This window comes from Chiloscyllium plagiosum, unplaced genomic scaffold, assembly GCF_037043375.1.
Source record: "Chiloscyllium plagiosum isolate Xiang-an unplaced genomic scaffold, Cpla_swu_hap1 HiC_scaffold_3, whole genome shotgun sequence".
NCBI classification, from domain to species: Eukaryota; Metazoa; Chordata; class Chondrichthyes; order Orectolobiformes; family Hemiscylliidae; genus Chiloscyllium; species Chiloscyllium plagiosum.
The window spans coordinates 135,316,522-135,331,952 of NW_028270141.1; the positions used below are offsets into that span (position 1 = coordinate 135,316,522).

At 42.8% G+C, this 15,431-nt stretch overlaps 1 protein-coding gene across 10 annotated transcripts in view; it reads left to right on the forward strand.

The window, feature by feature from the left end:
- Window positions 1–15,431, forward strand: part of rmdn2 (regulator of microtubule dynamics 2) — a 415,905-nt gene that overhangs the window by 67,461 nt on the left and 333,013 nt on the right. For 2 of the 10 annotated variants that reach the window (XR_015754546.1, XM_087983582.1), the window contains exon 4: window positions 3,842–3,902. The exons of the other annotated variants lie outside the window; for them this stretch is intronic. Coding sequence is in view for 1 of the 2 variants with exons in the window: in XM_087983582.1 (XP_087839708.1) it covers window positions 3,842–3,902 (61 nt within the window). In the remaining variant the exon portion in view is untranslated. The remainder of the gene's footprint in view (window positions 1–3,841; window positions 3,903–15,431) is intronic. 10 annotated transcript variants of the gene reach the window in all.

Here is a 15,431-nt window from a genome sequence, read left to right on the forward strand (position 1 = left end):
GAGATGAGTTTATTTAAATATACAAGATTATTCAAGGACTCGACGGAATAGATGTGGAAAGGATATTTCCTCTTGCGGGAGAATCTAGGGCCAGAGTGCATAATTTCAGAATAACAGGTCACGTATTTAAGACAGAGATGAGAAATTAGATATAAAGTCTGAGTCGTTCAGTGTACTCTGTGCTGAGCTGGACAGATTTTTAATCTGTAAGGCATTCGAGAGCTATGGGTGGGGAAGGGCAGGAAAATTGAACTAAGTGTTGTCTGATTAGCTCATTGAATGGCAGAGCAATATTGATCAGCTGAAGGACCTACTTCTGCTCCTACATCTTGTGGTCTTATGGTGGAATGCGCAGGTATTGAAATTCAATTCAGTGCAGAGAAGTGTGAGGTGATACATTTTGGTAGCAAGAACATGGAAAGGCAGCACAAGATAAAGGGTGCTACTCTAAAGGGTATGTAGGACTAGAGACCTGCGTATATATGTACATAAGTCATTAAAAATGGCAGGACAGGTGGAGAGTAATAATAAGCATACAACATTTTGGCTTTATTATAGGGCCATACAGTACAAGAGCAAGAAGGTTATGCTGAACCCTTATAAGACTCTAGTTAGACCCAGTTAGTGTATTGTGTCTACAAACAAGGTATTAAGGCTCAATGACGACAGCTCTTTAGGGACTAAGTTTGTGACTGACAACCAAGAAAGGTACTGGCCCAATTTCATATTTAGTTTTTAGTGTGTCAAGAATTATAAATTAGAGGGAAGGGCTTGGCTTGCAATCCAACAGTAATCTAATTTTATTTGATAAAATTACCCTGATTATTATACTACTATGCTTTCATTATCTTTTTACTACTCTTTTCTTCTGGTATATTTGTATTTTCTAAAATTGCCACTTTGTGTTTAATACCGTGAATGATTGCATAGGTAATTAATAAATTACCTCATTGTAAAATATTCCCGAAGAAATAGTGAACATAACATAAGAGAATTCAATATTCAGATTAGGTGTCTTTGGAACTCCTTACCACGGAGAGTTGTAGGGGCTGAGACCCTGTGTATATTTTAAAGATGAGATAGATAAGGGAATTAAGGATTATGGGAAAAGGCAGAAAAGTGGACGGAAGGACTGTTGGATCAGCCATGATGCTATTGAATGGCAGAGCAGGCTTGGTGGCCAAATGAGGTAAAAACAATGACTGCAGATGCTGGAAACCAGATTCTGGATTAGTGGTGCTGGAAGAGCACAGCAGTTCAGGCAGCATCCAAGGAGCTTCGAAATCGATGTTTCAGGCAAAAGCCTTCATCAGGAATAAAGGCAGTGAGCCTGAAGCGTGGAGAGATGAGCTAGAGGAGGGTGGGGGTGGGGAGAAAGTAGCATAGAGTACAATGGGTGAGTGGGGGAGGGGATGAAGGTGATAGGTCAGGGAGGAGAGGGTGGAGTGGATAGGTGGAAAAGGAGATAGGCAGGTAGGATAAGTCCGGACAAGTCATGGGGACAGTACTGAGCTGGAAGTTTGGAACTAGGGTGAGGTGGGGGAAGGGGAAATGAGCAAGCTGTTGAAGTCCACATTGATGCCCTGGGGTTGAAGTGTTCCGAGGCGGAAGATGAGGCGTTCTTCCTCCAGGCGTCTGGTGGTGAGGGAGCGGCGGTGAAGGAGGCCCAGGACCTCCATGTCCTCGGCAGAGTGGGAGGGGAGTTGAAATGTTGGGCCACAGGGCGGTATGGTTGATTGGTGCGGGTGTCCCGGAGATGTTCCCTAAAGTACTCTGCTAGGAGGCGCCCAGTCTCCCCAATGTAGAGGAGACCGCATTGGGAGCAACGGATACAATAAATGATATTAGTGGATGTGCAGGTAAAACTTTGATGGATGTGGAAGGCTCCTTTAGGGCCTTGGATAGAGGTGAGGGAGGAGGTGTGGCCGCAGGTTTTACAGTTCCTGCAGCGGCAGGGGAATGTGCCAGGATGGGAGGGTGGGTTGTAGGGGGGCGTGGACCTGACCAGGTAGTCACGGAGGGAACGGTCTTAGCGGAAGGCGGAAAGGGGTGGGGAGGGAAATATATCCTTGGTGGTGGGGTCTGTTTGGAGGTGGCGGATGATTTGGTTTATGCGAAGGTTGGTAGGGTGGAAGGTGAGCACCAGGGGCGTTCTGTCCTTGTTACGGTTGAAGGGGTGGGGTCTGAGGGCGGAGGTGCGGGATGTGGACGAGATGCGTTGGAGGGCATCTTTAACCACGTGGGAAGGGAAATTGCGGTCTCTAAAGAAGGAGGCCATCTGATGTATTCTGTGGTGGAACTGGTCCTCCTGGGAGCAGATATGGCAGAGGCGGAGGAATTGGGAATACGGGACGGCATTTTTGCAAGAGGTAAGGTGGGAAGAGGTGTAATCCAGGTAGCTGTGGGAGTCGGTGGGTTTGTAAAAAATGTCAGTATCAAGTCGGTCGTCATTAATGGAGATAGAGAGGTCCAGGAAGGGGAGGGAGGTGTCAGAGATGGTCCAGGTAAATTTAAGGTCAGGATGGAATGTGTTGGTGAAGTTGATGAATTGCTGAACCTCCTCGCGGGAGCACGAGGTGGCGCCAAATGGCCTACCCCATTTCCGATACTTAATGGTATAGTGAACATAAATAGGCCATTCAAGTCAACCAGTCAATGGTAGTATTTTTGTATCAGTTGAATTTCCTTTAATCTTTTTTATTTAAATATATTACTTTACCTTCTCCCTCATTGTTGTCTTGTTCTCCCTTAATTCATGTGTACTATTTACTTCAACCACTCCTTGGTAGTGAATTCCATATTATTGTCTATTATCTTTGTGTGAAGAAGTTTCAGTTGAACTCCCAGTTAGTTTCTTGTTGACCATGAGATTAATGTCCACTCGTTCTGTTCTTCCCTACAAAAGGGAACACGCTACCTCTGTATGAAAATGTTATAATTTGATTACCCTTTCTCTCTCTTACAACAGTGATTTCTATCCTATTACACTCCATATTCTCAAAAAGTGTTGTTGTCAAGCAAAACATAGCAAACATGGCCCATTTGTACTTAAAGACGTATTCAGTTCATGAAATTATGGTTTTAACTGGCCTGTATTCATTATATTTTCAGGAAATGTGCATGTCATTGGCAAGCCCAGAATTTTGTTAATACCTCCATTACCCTTGAGAAGGTGATGATGAGCTGTCATCTTGAACAAACTAGAGACAATCTAGTGCAGCTGCATTCCCAGTGTTTCCAGAAAGGGAATTCCTGGTTTTTGACCTAGTGGCAGTGAAGGAACAGTGATATAATTTCAGGTTAGGACACTGTGTGACTTTGAAGAGAATTTACAAGTGGTGGTGACCCAGATGTCTGCTACCCTTGGTTTTTGATTTAGTTGATATTATGAGTTTGAGAGGTGTAGAAGAAGCTTTGCAAGTTGCTTTGGTGCATTTTTTTTGGTATCCACTCTTGTGCATTCCTGATGGAGAGGCCAAACATTGAAAATAGCTGATATGCCAGTCAAGTGAGTTGGTCCATCTTGGATGGTGCCAAACTTCTTAAATGTTATTGGAATGGCACTTATCCAGAGAATTGGTGAGTATTGGTAAGCTTTGTAAATGGTGGATAGATTTTGAGTCAATAGATGAGTTATTCAGTGAGGAATTCTCAGTCTCTGCCTTGCTTTTGTAACGTCAGTATTTATTCTGCTGGTCCTGCTCAGCTTCTGGTCAAAATTAACCACAAAAGGTGTTGACGTTGAGGCATTTCACTTCTATTAACACCTTTTTGGAGTAAATCCAGCTTTGTTGAATTGTAAACACAGCAAAAATTAAAGTGTTCACAATATCCTTTCCAGGTAAGGAGATAGCTATGGATGCAGTTAAACTGGGTCCCCAGAATGCTGATAGCCACATGTGGTAAGTCTAAATAACTCCACAACACATTATGAATATGCATTGTGTCTCTGTCATGCAATTACTTGCTACAAAATTCTCAGCCTTTTTCTGATATTGTCTATTTGAGGCCACGTTCTATAAGGTTCTTCTTTGTCAAAATTTTTGTTACTGTGGCTCAAACCTAGAATTTTACAGACCATCTTCATAAGATCAGGTTATTATTTGGAGTATCATTTGATTCTGTAAGTAATAATCTGTACAAACATGATCTTTTGAAGTAAAAGCTTGACTAGTTTCAAAACTGATTTTGAAATAAGTAATGTGGATAGTTTAAGCTGCATTGTTGTGCTACTGCATATCATTTTCCTGACTTTATTTGTAAAACAATATAGGCAATTAATTTAGTTCTGCATTGTTAAGGTGAGTAGCAGGGATGCATTTCAGGGCAGGTAGATAATTAATTGAGATACAAAGGAATAGCAAGTTACGTTCATAGGTTTAGGATGTGGAGCTTGAAAAGCAGGCTAGACCACTCAACGAATTATCTGGTTTTGTGCTATAAATATTACTTCGGAATACCGAGGATATAGAACATAGAACATTACAGTGCAGTACAGGCCCATCAGCCCTCGATGTTGCGCCAACCTGTGAAACCAGTCTAAAGCCCATGTAACCTATACTATTCCATTATCATCCTTTGTTTATCCAATGACCATTTAAATGCCCTTAATCTTGACGAGTCCACAACTGTTCCAGGCAGTGCATTCCACACTCTTACTACTGTCTGAGTAAAGAACCTACTTTTGACATTTGTCCTATATCTATCCCCCTCAATTTAAAGGTATGTTCAGGTTGTACGTTTGCTCGCTGAGCTGGAAGGTTTGTTTTCAGATGTTTTGTCACCATGCTAACATCATCAGTGAGCCTCCTGTGAAGTGCTGGTGCTCTGTTCTGCTTTCTATTTGTGTGCCTTGGTCTGTTAAGGTGGGTGATATCCTTTCCGGTTATTTTTCTCAGAGGTTGGTAAATGGGGTCCAAATCGATACGTTATTTGATGGAATTCTAGTTTGAATGCCAAGCCTGTAGGAATTCCCATGCATGTCTCTGTTTAACCTATCCTAGGATGGATGTGTTGTCCCAGTCAAAGTGGTATCCTTCTTCATCTGTATGTAAGGATAGTAGTGATAGTGGGCCATGTCTTTTGGTGACTAGTTGGTGTTTGTGTATCCTGGTAGTTAGTTTTCTACCTGTCTGTCCAATGTAGTGTTTGTTACAGTCCTTGCAGGGTATTTTGTAAATGACATTAATCTTGCTGGTTGTTGGTATAGGGTCCTTTCGGTTCATCAGTTGCTGTTTCAATGTGTTGGTAGGTTTGTGGGCTACCATGATGCCAAGGGGTCAGAGTAGCCTGATAGTCGTCTTGGAGATGTCTTTGATGTATGGTAGTGTTGTGAGAGTTTCTGGGCGTGTTTTGTCTACTCGCTTGGGTTTGTTGTTTAAGAATTGGCAGACTGTGTTTAACGGGCACCCACTATTCTTGAATACGCTGAATAAGCATTTTTCTTCTGTTGCTCATAGTTCCTGGGTGCTGCAGTGTGTTGTGGCCCATGTAATTAATGTCCTAGTGCAGCTCTGTTTGTGGGTGTTGGAGTGATTGTTTCTGTAGTTAAATATCTGGTCAGTGTGTGTTGCTTTCCTATAGATGCTGGTCTGCAGTTCTCCATTAACTGTTTGTTACACTGTGACATCTAGAAAGGGGAGCCTGTTCTTGTTCTCTTCCTCTTTTGTGAAATTTATGCCAGTAAGGGTGTTGTTGATGATGTAGGTTTCCTCTAATTTGTTCTGTATTGTGATGACAAGGGTGTCATCTATGTGGCGGACCCAAAGTTTAGGATGGATTGTGGGGAGGACTGTTCATTTGAGTCTCTACATTACTGCTTCTGTTAAGAAGCCTGATATTGGTGATCCCGTGGATATTCTGTTGATTTGTTTGTAAGTCTTGTCATTGATGGTGAAGTGGGTACAGATCTACTAGCTTGAGGATGTTGTCATAGAATTTGTATTCTTTGTTCATCTAGTAGTGTGGTCAGCTTTTCTTTGGCCAGGTTGATGTTGATTGATGTGAATAGGGCTGGTATGTCAAAGGAGACCATTATTTCATCCTCTTTTATTTCGGTGTCTTTGACCTTCAGGAATTCTTGGGTGGAGTGGATGGAGTGGCATGAGTCTTCTACTAGGTATTTCAGTTTTAGGTGGAGTTCCATTACTAGTCTGTATGTTGGTGTGCCAGGAAGTGAGACTGAGTCTGAGGAGGGTGCCTGCTTTATATTCCTTAGGTAATTCATGGAAGCGAGATGTGTTGGATCCATCAGATTTCATTTTTTTGGAGATCTGTTGTTAATTTCGCCTGATTTATGAAGCTTCTTCAATGAAGCTGTGGTACGGATTTCTAGCTGTGGAGTTCGGATTAGTGGTGCTGGAAGAGCACAGCAGTTCAGGCAGCATCCAAGGAGCTTCCAAATCAACGTTTCGGGCAAAAGCCGTTCATCACCTTTATTCCTGATGAAGGGCTTTTGCCCGAAACGTCGATTTCGAAGCTCCTTGGATGCTGCCTGAACTGCTGTGCTCTTCCAGCACCACTAATCCAGAATCTGGTTTCCAGCATCTGCAGTCAATGTTTTTACCTAGCTGTGGAGTTCGGTCTATTGCCACCTGTTTGTAGATGTTGGTATCTGCAAGCAGTGAGCTCACCTTTTCAATGTACTGTGTTCTGTTTAGGATGACGGTCATGTGCCCTTTGTCTGCAGGTAGGATTATAATGTCTTTTCTGAGTCCTTTTAGGATATTCCTTTCCTGTGTGTTGAGGGTTTTCCCTTCCTTTTTCCTGCTTAGTGCTTTTCCTGCTTAAAGCTATGTCCGCTCGTGCTAGCAATCACCATTCGAGGAAAAAGGTTCTCACTGTCCACCCTGTCTGACCCTCTGATCATCTTAGATGCCTCTATTAAGTCACCTATTAACCTTCTCTCTAACAAAAACAGCCTCAAGTCCCTCAGCCTTTCCTCATAAGACCTTCCTGGTAAATCTCTTCTGTATCCTTTCCAATGTTTCCACATCCTTCCTATAATGCTGCGACCAGAACCATACACAAAACTCCAAGTGCAGCCGCACCAGAGTTTTGTACAGCTGCAATATGACCCCATGGCTCCGAAACTCAATCCCTCTACTAATAAAAGCCAACAGACCGTACGCCTTCATAACAACCCTATCAACCTGGGTGGCAACTTGCAGGAATCTGTACACCTGGACATCGAGATCTCTCTGCTCATCCACACTACCAAGAATCTTGCCATTAGCTCAGTACTCTGTATTTCTGTTACTCCTTCCAAAGGGAATCACCTCACACTTTTCTGCATTAAACTCCATTTGACACCTCTCAGCCCAGCTCTGCAACTTATCTAGGTCCCTCTGTAACTTGCAACACACTTCCGCACTGACTACAACTCCACCGATCTTGGTGTCATCTGCAAATTTACTAACCCATTTTTCTACGCCCTCATCCAGGTCATCAATAAAAATGACAAACAGTAGTGGCCCCAAAACAAATCCTTGCAGTACACCACAAGTAACTGAACTTCAGAATGAACATCTCCCATCAACCTTTGAGAATGTGTTGCTGGAAAAGCACAGCAGGTCTTGCAGCATTAGAGGTGCAGGAAAATTGATGTTTTGGGCAGGAGCTCTTCATCAGGAATGAGGCTGGAGATATAAATGGGAGGGTGGATGGGGCTGGGGCTGGGGCTGGGGCTGGGGAAAAGGTAGTTGAGAGTGCAATAGATGGATGGAGGTGGGAGTAAAGGTCATAGGTCATAGAGGAGGGTGGAGCAGATAGGTGGGAAAGAAGATTGACAGGTGGGAAAGGACATGAGGGCGGTACTGAGCTGAAAGGTTAGAACTGGGGTAAGGTGGGGGCGGGGAAATGAGGAAACTGGTGAAGTCCACATTAATGCCTTGGAGTTGAAGGGTCCAGAAATGGAAGATAAGGCATCGGGTGGTGAGGGAGTGGCGATGGAGGAGGCCCAGGACGTTCATGGGCTTGCAGAGTGGGAGGGGGATTTGAAATGTTCAGCCACAGGCTGGAAGGTTTGATTGGTGCAGGTGTCCCAGAGATATTCTCTAAAGCGCTCTATGAGAAGGCATGTAGTCTCCCCAATGTAGAGGAGACCGTATCGGGAGCAATGGATACAATAAATGACATGTTTGGAAGTGCAGGTGAAACTTTGATGGATGTGGAAGGCTCATTTGGGGCCTTGGACGGAGGTAAGGCAGGGAGGTCTGGGCACAGGTTTTTCAATTCCTGCGGTGTCAGTGGAAGGTGCCAGGAGGGGAGAGTGGCTTGATAGGGGGCATGGACTTGACTAGGTAGTCGCGGAGGGAATGGTCTTTGTGCAAAGTGGATAGGGGTGGGGAGGGCAATATATTCCTGCTGGTGAGGTCCATTTAAAGGTGGCAGAAATGTCGGCGGATGATGTGATTTATGTGCAGGTTGGTGGGGTGGAAGGTGAGGACCAGGGGTTTCTGTCCTTGTTGCGGTTGGAGGGGTGGGGTTCAAGGGTGGAGGTGCGGGACGTGGGTGAGATGCATTGGAGGGCATCTTCAACCATGTGGGAGGGGAAATTTCGGTCTTTAAAGAAGGAGGCCATCTGGTTTGTTCTGTGGTGGAACTGGTCCTCCTGGGAGCAAATGCGGGGGAGGAATTGGGAATACAGGATAGCATTTTTGCAGGAGGTACAGTGGGAGGAGGTGTAATCCACATAGCTATGGGAGTCTATGGTTTTGTAAGAAAAATGTCAGTGTTGATTCGGTCCTCGGATGAAGATGGAGAGGTCTAGGAGGGGGAGGGAGGTGTCAGAGATGGTCCAGGTGAATTTAAGGTAGTGGTGGAATGTGTTGGTGAACCTGATGAACTATTTGACCTTGTCATGGGAGCACGAGGTGGTGCCAATGCAATCATCAATGTAGCGAAGGAAGAGGTGGGAAGTATTGCCAGTGTATCTCCAGAAGTTGGTAGCTGACAAAGAAACAGGCATAGCTGGAGGCCATGTGGGTGCCCATGGTTATCCCTTTTGTCTGTAGGAAGTGGGAGGATTGGAAGGAGAAATTGTTAAAAGGTGAGGACCAGTTCAGCCAAATGAATAAGAGTGTCAGTGGAAGGGTACTGGTGGGGACGTTGGGAGAAAAAGAAACTGAGGGCTTGGAGGCCCTGGTCATGGCAGATGGAGGTGTAGAGGGACTGGATGTCCATGGTGAAAATAAGGTGTTGGGCACCGGGGAAATGAAAGTCTTGCAGGAGGTGGAGGGCATGGGTGGTGTCCCGAACGTATGTAGGGAGTTCCGGGACCTGGGTGGATAGGACAACCACCACCCTCTGACTTCTTACAGCTAGCCAATTTCTGATCCAAACTGCTGAATCACCCTCGATCCCATGCCTCCGTATTTTGTGCAATAGCCTACAATGGAACCTTATCAAAAGTTTTACTGAAATCCATACACACCACACCAGCTGCTTTACCTTCTCAAAGAACTCAATAAGGTTTCTGAGGCATGACCTACCCTTCACAAAACCATGTTGACTATCCCTAATCAAATTATTCCGTTCTGGATTATTATAAATCCTATATCTTATAATCCTTTCCAAAACCTTGCTCACAACAGACTTTTGGCTCACTGGTCTATAATTACCAGGGTTGTCTCTACTCTCCTTCTTGAACAAGGGGACAACATTTGCTATCCTCCAGTCTTCTGATATTATACCTGTAGACAATGACGACATAAAGGTCAAAGCCAAAAGCTCTGCAATCTCCTCCCTAGCATCCCAGCGAATCCTAGATAAATCCCATCCAGCTCAGGGGACTTACCTATTTTCACACGTTCCAGAATTGCCAACACCTCCTCTTTGTGAACTTCAATCTCATCTAGTGTAATAGCCTGTATCTCAGTATTCTCCTCGATAACATTATCTTTTTCCTGTGTGAATACTGATGAAAAACATTCATTAACCGCCTCTCCTGTCTCTTTAGACTTCATGCATAACTTCCAACTTCTGTCCTTGACTGGCCCTAATCTTACCATTGTCATTCTTTTATTCCTGACATACCTATAGAAAGCTTTAGGGTTTTTCTTGATCCTACCTGCCAAAGATTTCTCACGTCCCCTCCTGGCTCCTCTTAGCTCTGCCTTTAGGTTCTTCCTGGCTAACTTGTAACTCTCAAGCGCCCTAACTGAGCCTTCGTGTCTCATTTTTATATATGGCATAGAAGTCATGTTGCGTTATTAGGTTTATTTGTTCGTAGTCTATCCAGCTTTTCTTTATAATTCACACCTTCCATACCAGGTAAATCTCTCCAGCTTAATAATATCCTTCGTCTAACTGGGTGACCAAAACTGAACCCAGTATTCCAGAAGATGCCTCACCAATATCCTCTACAACCGCAACTTGACTTACCAATTCCTATATTCAAAGGACTGAACAATGAAGGCAAGGGTGCCAAATGCCTTTTAACCACCCTGCATATATGTGATGCAATCTTCAAAGAATTATGTACCTGCACCCCTAGGTCCCTCTGTTGTATAACATTGCCCAAGATCCTGCCATTAATTGTATGAACGCAATTGTTGTTAGTGGTACCAAAATGCAAAACTTGCATTTATCCAGATTGTTTATTACAAAGAAATCTAATTGGATAAAGACATTTTTTCCTGAATTTGTTAAGAATTGGGAATACTGTACCCTAAGAAGTAAATCAGGAAATGGCTGTCACTTTTTTTTTAATTGTCAGCATGCTTGGGATTATTTAGCTCTTTGAGTTTTCATAACAGGCTAGGTACCACATTGTACGCAATTGGCCAGTGCTAGCAAACTCAAAATACAGTGTCCCACATTAGATCTGATTCTATGACTGTATAATATTTGCTATACCTCAAAAAAACTTTGGGAGTTAACTGTCAGTCATCATCTAACTGCTACATTTTCCACGGCAACATGGAGCACTCTCTCCACATACAGTATAATATGCTGTTGCCCTTTACATTGGTATTATTTACAATTTCCTGAGGGCAAGATGAAAGGCTATAACAAAATATGCCTCTTTTCAGCAATATTCAAATTCTGTACCTTAAATTACTGTCTGTAGGGGCAGCTAGACAAACCATTTGAAGAAAAAGGGAAATAGATAGTTACAGTGTAGATGTAGACGAGGAGTCTATCGAGTGGAGGATACATACCGACATTGTGTAATCTGATCTCTAGAGACGTATATTATAAAATTCTAACCTTGAACCACAGTAACTGCATCCTTGTTTTGAACACCTGCATTCTAGGGAAAAGATCTTTGCTAGTCACCTTATCTATCCCCATCATGATTTTATAAACCTCTCTGAGGTCACCCCTCAAACGCCTATGCTCCAGTGAAAACAGTCGCAGCCTATCCTTATAACTCAAACCCTCCAGTCCCAGAAACATCCTGGTAAATCTTCTCTGAACCCTCTTCAATTTAATAATATCTTTCCTATAGCTAGGTGACCAGAACTGTACACAGTAGTCCAAAAGTGGCCTTATCAATGTCCTGTACAACCTCAAAATTATGCCCCAACACCTAAACTCAGTGTTCTGAGCGATGAAGGCAAGAGTGCTAAATATCTTTTTAGCCACCCTATCTACCTGAGATACAACTTTCCAAGAATTATGTAGCTAACAGGAGTCTCTGTTCTGGGCGGCACGGTGGCACAGCGGTTAGCACTGCTGCCTCACAGCGCCAGAGACCCGGGTTCAATTCCCGCCTCAGGCGACTGACTGTGTGGAGTTTGCACATTCTCCCCGTGTCTGCGTGGATTTCCTCCGGGTGCTCCGGTTTCCTCCCACAGTCCAAAGATGTGCACGGTGTGGTGAATTGGCCTTGCTAAATTGCCCGTAGTGTTAGGTAAGGGGTAAATGTAGGGGTATGGGTGGGTTTCGCTTCGGCGGGTCGGTGTGGACTTGTTGGGCCGAAGGGCCTGTTTCCACACTGTAATGTAATCTAATCTAATCTAAAACACTACCCAGAGCCTTACCATCAACTATATAAGTCCTGACCTTGTTTATTTTACCAAAGTGCAATACCTCGCACTTACTCAAATTAAACTCCAAGTGTCACTCCTCAGTTCATTGACCCAACCATTCAAGATTCCTTTGTAATCTTAGATAACCTTCTTCACTGTCCACTATAGCACCAATATTGGTGTCATCTGCAAACTTACTAACCTTGCCTCCTAAATTCTCATTTAAATAGTTTACATAAAAGACAAACAAACAACAAAAGTGGACCCAGCATCGATCCTGTGAAACACCACTAGCAACAGGCCTCCATTCTGAAAACAACCTTCCATTACCACCCTCTGTTTCCTACCATCAGGCCACTTTTATGTCCAATTGACAAGCTCGCCCTGAATTCCATGAGATCTAACTTGACATGTCTACCATATGGAACCTTGTCTAAGGTCTTATTAAATTCCATGTTGACAACGTCTACTGCTCTGTCCTCATCAATCTTTTTGGTTACATCCTTAAAAAAAAACCTCATTCAAGTTTGAGAGACATGATTTCCCACACACAAAGCCATGCTGACTATCCCTAATCAGTCCTTGCCCCTCTAAATGCATTTAAATCTTATCTCTGAGAATCCTCTCCAATAACTAACCTATCACTGATGTCGGACGTGCAGGTCTATAGCTCCCAAACTTCCCTTACGGCCTTCCTTAGATAAAGGCACAACATTAGCTACCCTTCATCCTCCGGCACCTCATCTGTGACTGTAGATGATGCAAATATCACTGCTAGGAGTCCTGTAAATTCTTCTTTAACTTCCCAAACTATCCTGGAATACACTTGATCAGGTCCTGGAGATTTATCCACCTTTTTTAAAACTTCCAACACTTCCTCTTCTGTAGGTGGACTGTTTTCAAGACATCAATGTTTATTTCCCCGAATTCTCTAGCTTCCATTTCTTCCTTCACAGTAAAAACTGACATGAAATATTTGTTTAGTAACTCTCATTTCCTCTGGTTCCACACATAGGTGACCTTGTTGATCTTTAAGGGACTCTATTCTCTCCCTTGTTGCTCTTTTACTCTTAGTGTACTTGTGGAATCTCTTTGGATTATCCCTATCCTTACTTGTCAAGGATATCTCCTATCCCCTTTTTGCCCTTTTGATTTCCCTCTTAAGAATGCCCCTACACACCTTAGACTCTTGAAGAGAATTCACTTGATCCCAGTTGTCTATACTTAATATATGACTGCTTCTTCTTGACCGGAGCCTCAATATCTTTATTCATCCATTGTTCCCAAGTCTTACCAGCCTTACCCTTCACTCTAACAGGAACATTAAGCCTCTAAACTCCACTAACTCACTTTTGAAAGCATCCCATTTGCCAGTCACACCTTTTCCCATGAGCAGTATGCTCCAATCAACTCTTGATGGTTCCTGTCTCATACCATCAAAGTTTGCATTACTCAAATTAAGAACTTTAACTTTTATACAGGGCTACCCTTTTCCATAACTATTTTAAAACTAATAGAGTTATGATCACTTGTCCCAAAGTGCTCCCCAATGAACAATTCAGTCATTTTCCTTTCCTTACTTCTTGAGTGAAGGTCAGATTTTGCTGCTTCTCCAGTACATACATCTACATATTGATAAAAAAAAATTCTTGAACATATATTTAACAAATTCCACCAAATGCTTAACAGTAGGGCAGTCCAAGTCTTTGTTTGAAAAGTTACGTTCATCTACCACTGATACTCACTATCATCTGGAAGTTTCACCACAGAAATTCACCAAGGCTCCTTAACTGCACCATTCAAACCCATGGCCACTGTGATGATGCTGCTCCTTTAACAAGGTTATTCTGTCCTCGGTTTTTTTCAAGAGGGGTCATAAAGGCAGAGGTTCTGATGTGTCTGGAAATATCTACTTGAAAAAGCTTTTAAGTGTTTTTGTTTAAATACTTGTACAATGAAAGGGGAATGGCCAGTTCTCCCAGTTCAGGGTTTGGTTTGGTTTTAGCAAGCAATTTGGAACTGCTGATCCTCTCTCTCACTGACATCTCTCCTGTAAGAACCTGTGTTTAATTTTACCTTTTTTTGCCAAGGAGGTGTTTTTGGGGATGTTGCAAGTGTTTGGAATAGCATTATTAAGTTGTGATAGAGTCGATTGAGTTTTCAGATAGGTTAGGTTGTTCTAAAATTGGCTCTCTTTTGTTTATGTTTCATTCAGTAGTCTATAAGTAAATTCTGTTTTGTTTAAAACTGAGTGGTTGGGCCAGCTGCATCACTCCTGAAATATCTATTTTACACCTGCTTAGAACAACTAGAAAAGTTCTTAAAATGTTTTGAGGGGGTCTGGCCTGGTCCATCAGAGATTGCAGGATTGTTGCTGTTTGCGGGACTTGTTCTGATTTAGGATTAGGCTTGTTGGACTCAAAGGCAGCGATTGGTAAGTGTTAGTGTCTGTTGTTCTGGGTATTGAATTTAGTTGGTTTAAACAGTGTTGATTTCAGTCACTAAGAGTTTTCTGGCAGTGAAGAAGTGACTTTATGGACTCCACAAAAGGTGAACAAGGAGAAGATGCTGGAATTGGCAGTCGAGCTGGAGTTGGAACTGCCTCCTTCTATGAGGAGAAGAGAGATGATTACACCTATAGCTCAACATTTAAATTTGCTGGAAATGCCAACAGAAACTTTGGAGACGTCTAAAATTCAATTGAAAAAGAAGCTTCTTGAGTTAGAGACAAAAGAAAAAGGAATGAAACTGTTTTGAATTATGATTAAAGGCAGAAGAGAGAGAAAAAGAAAAGCCCTAGTAGAACAAAATAGATAGAGAAAAGGAGAGAGAGGAATGGAAGAAAGAGAGGGAGTTTGAACTTCATAGGTCGGCATTTAGACAGGAAATTCTGCTTAAAAGGATGGCAAACCCATGGTAGCCAAAGGCCTGATGGGGATGCTTTAAATATATTCAAGCAATGCCTAAATTTGATCAGAAAGGTATAAAAGCCTTTTTCATCTCCTTTCAGAAGATGGCTAAACAAATGAACTGGCCAATCACCATGTGGGTTTTGTTGATCCAAACAAAACTTGTAGGTGGAGCTAATGAGGTATTTGCATCACTATCAGAGGAAGTATTTGGGGCATATGAGGAGGTGAAGAAAACCATTTTAAGTGCATATGAGCTTGTGCCAGAAGCATATAGACAGCACTTCAAGAATCTAAGGAAGAACCCTGGCCAAACCTACATTGAGTTTGAAAGAATCAAACAAAGTAATTTTGATAGGTGATAAGGTCATTAAAAATAGAGCAAAAGTATGACACTCTTAGACAATGATTTTGGAGGAGTTTGAACATTCACTTTCTGAGGTAGTGAGAATTCGAGTGGAAGACCTGAGTTAAAATGGCACGATTAGCAGCTGAAATGGCTAATGATTATGAGGTTGGTTTTTAATCAAAGCTTGGCTTCTAAAGT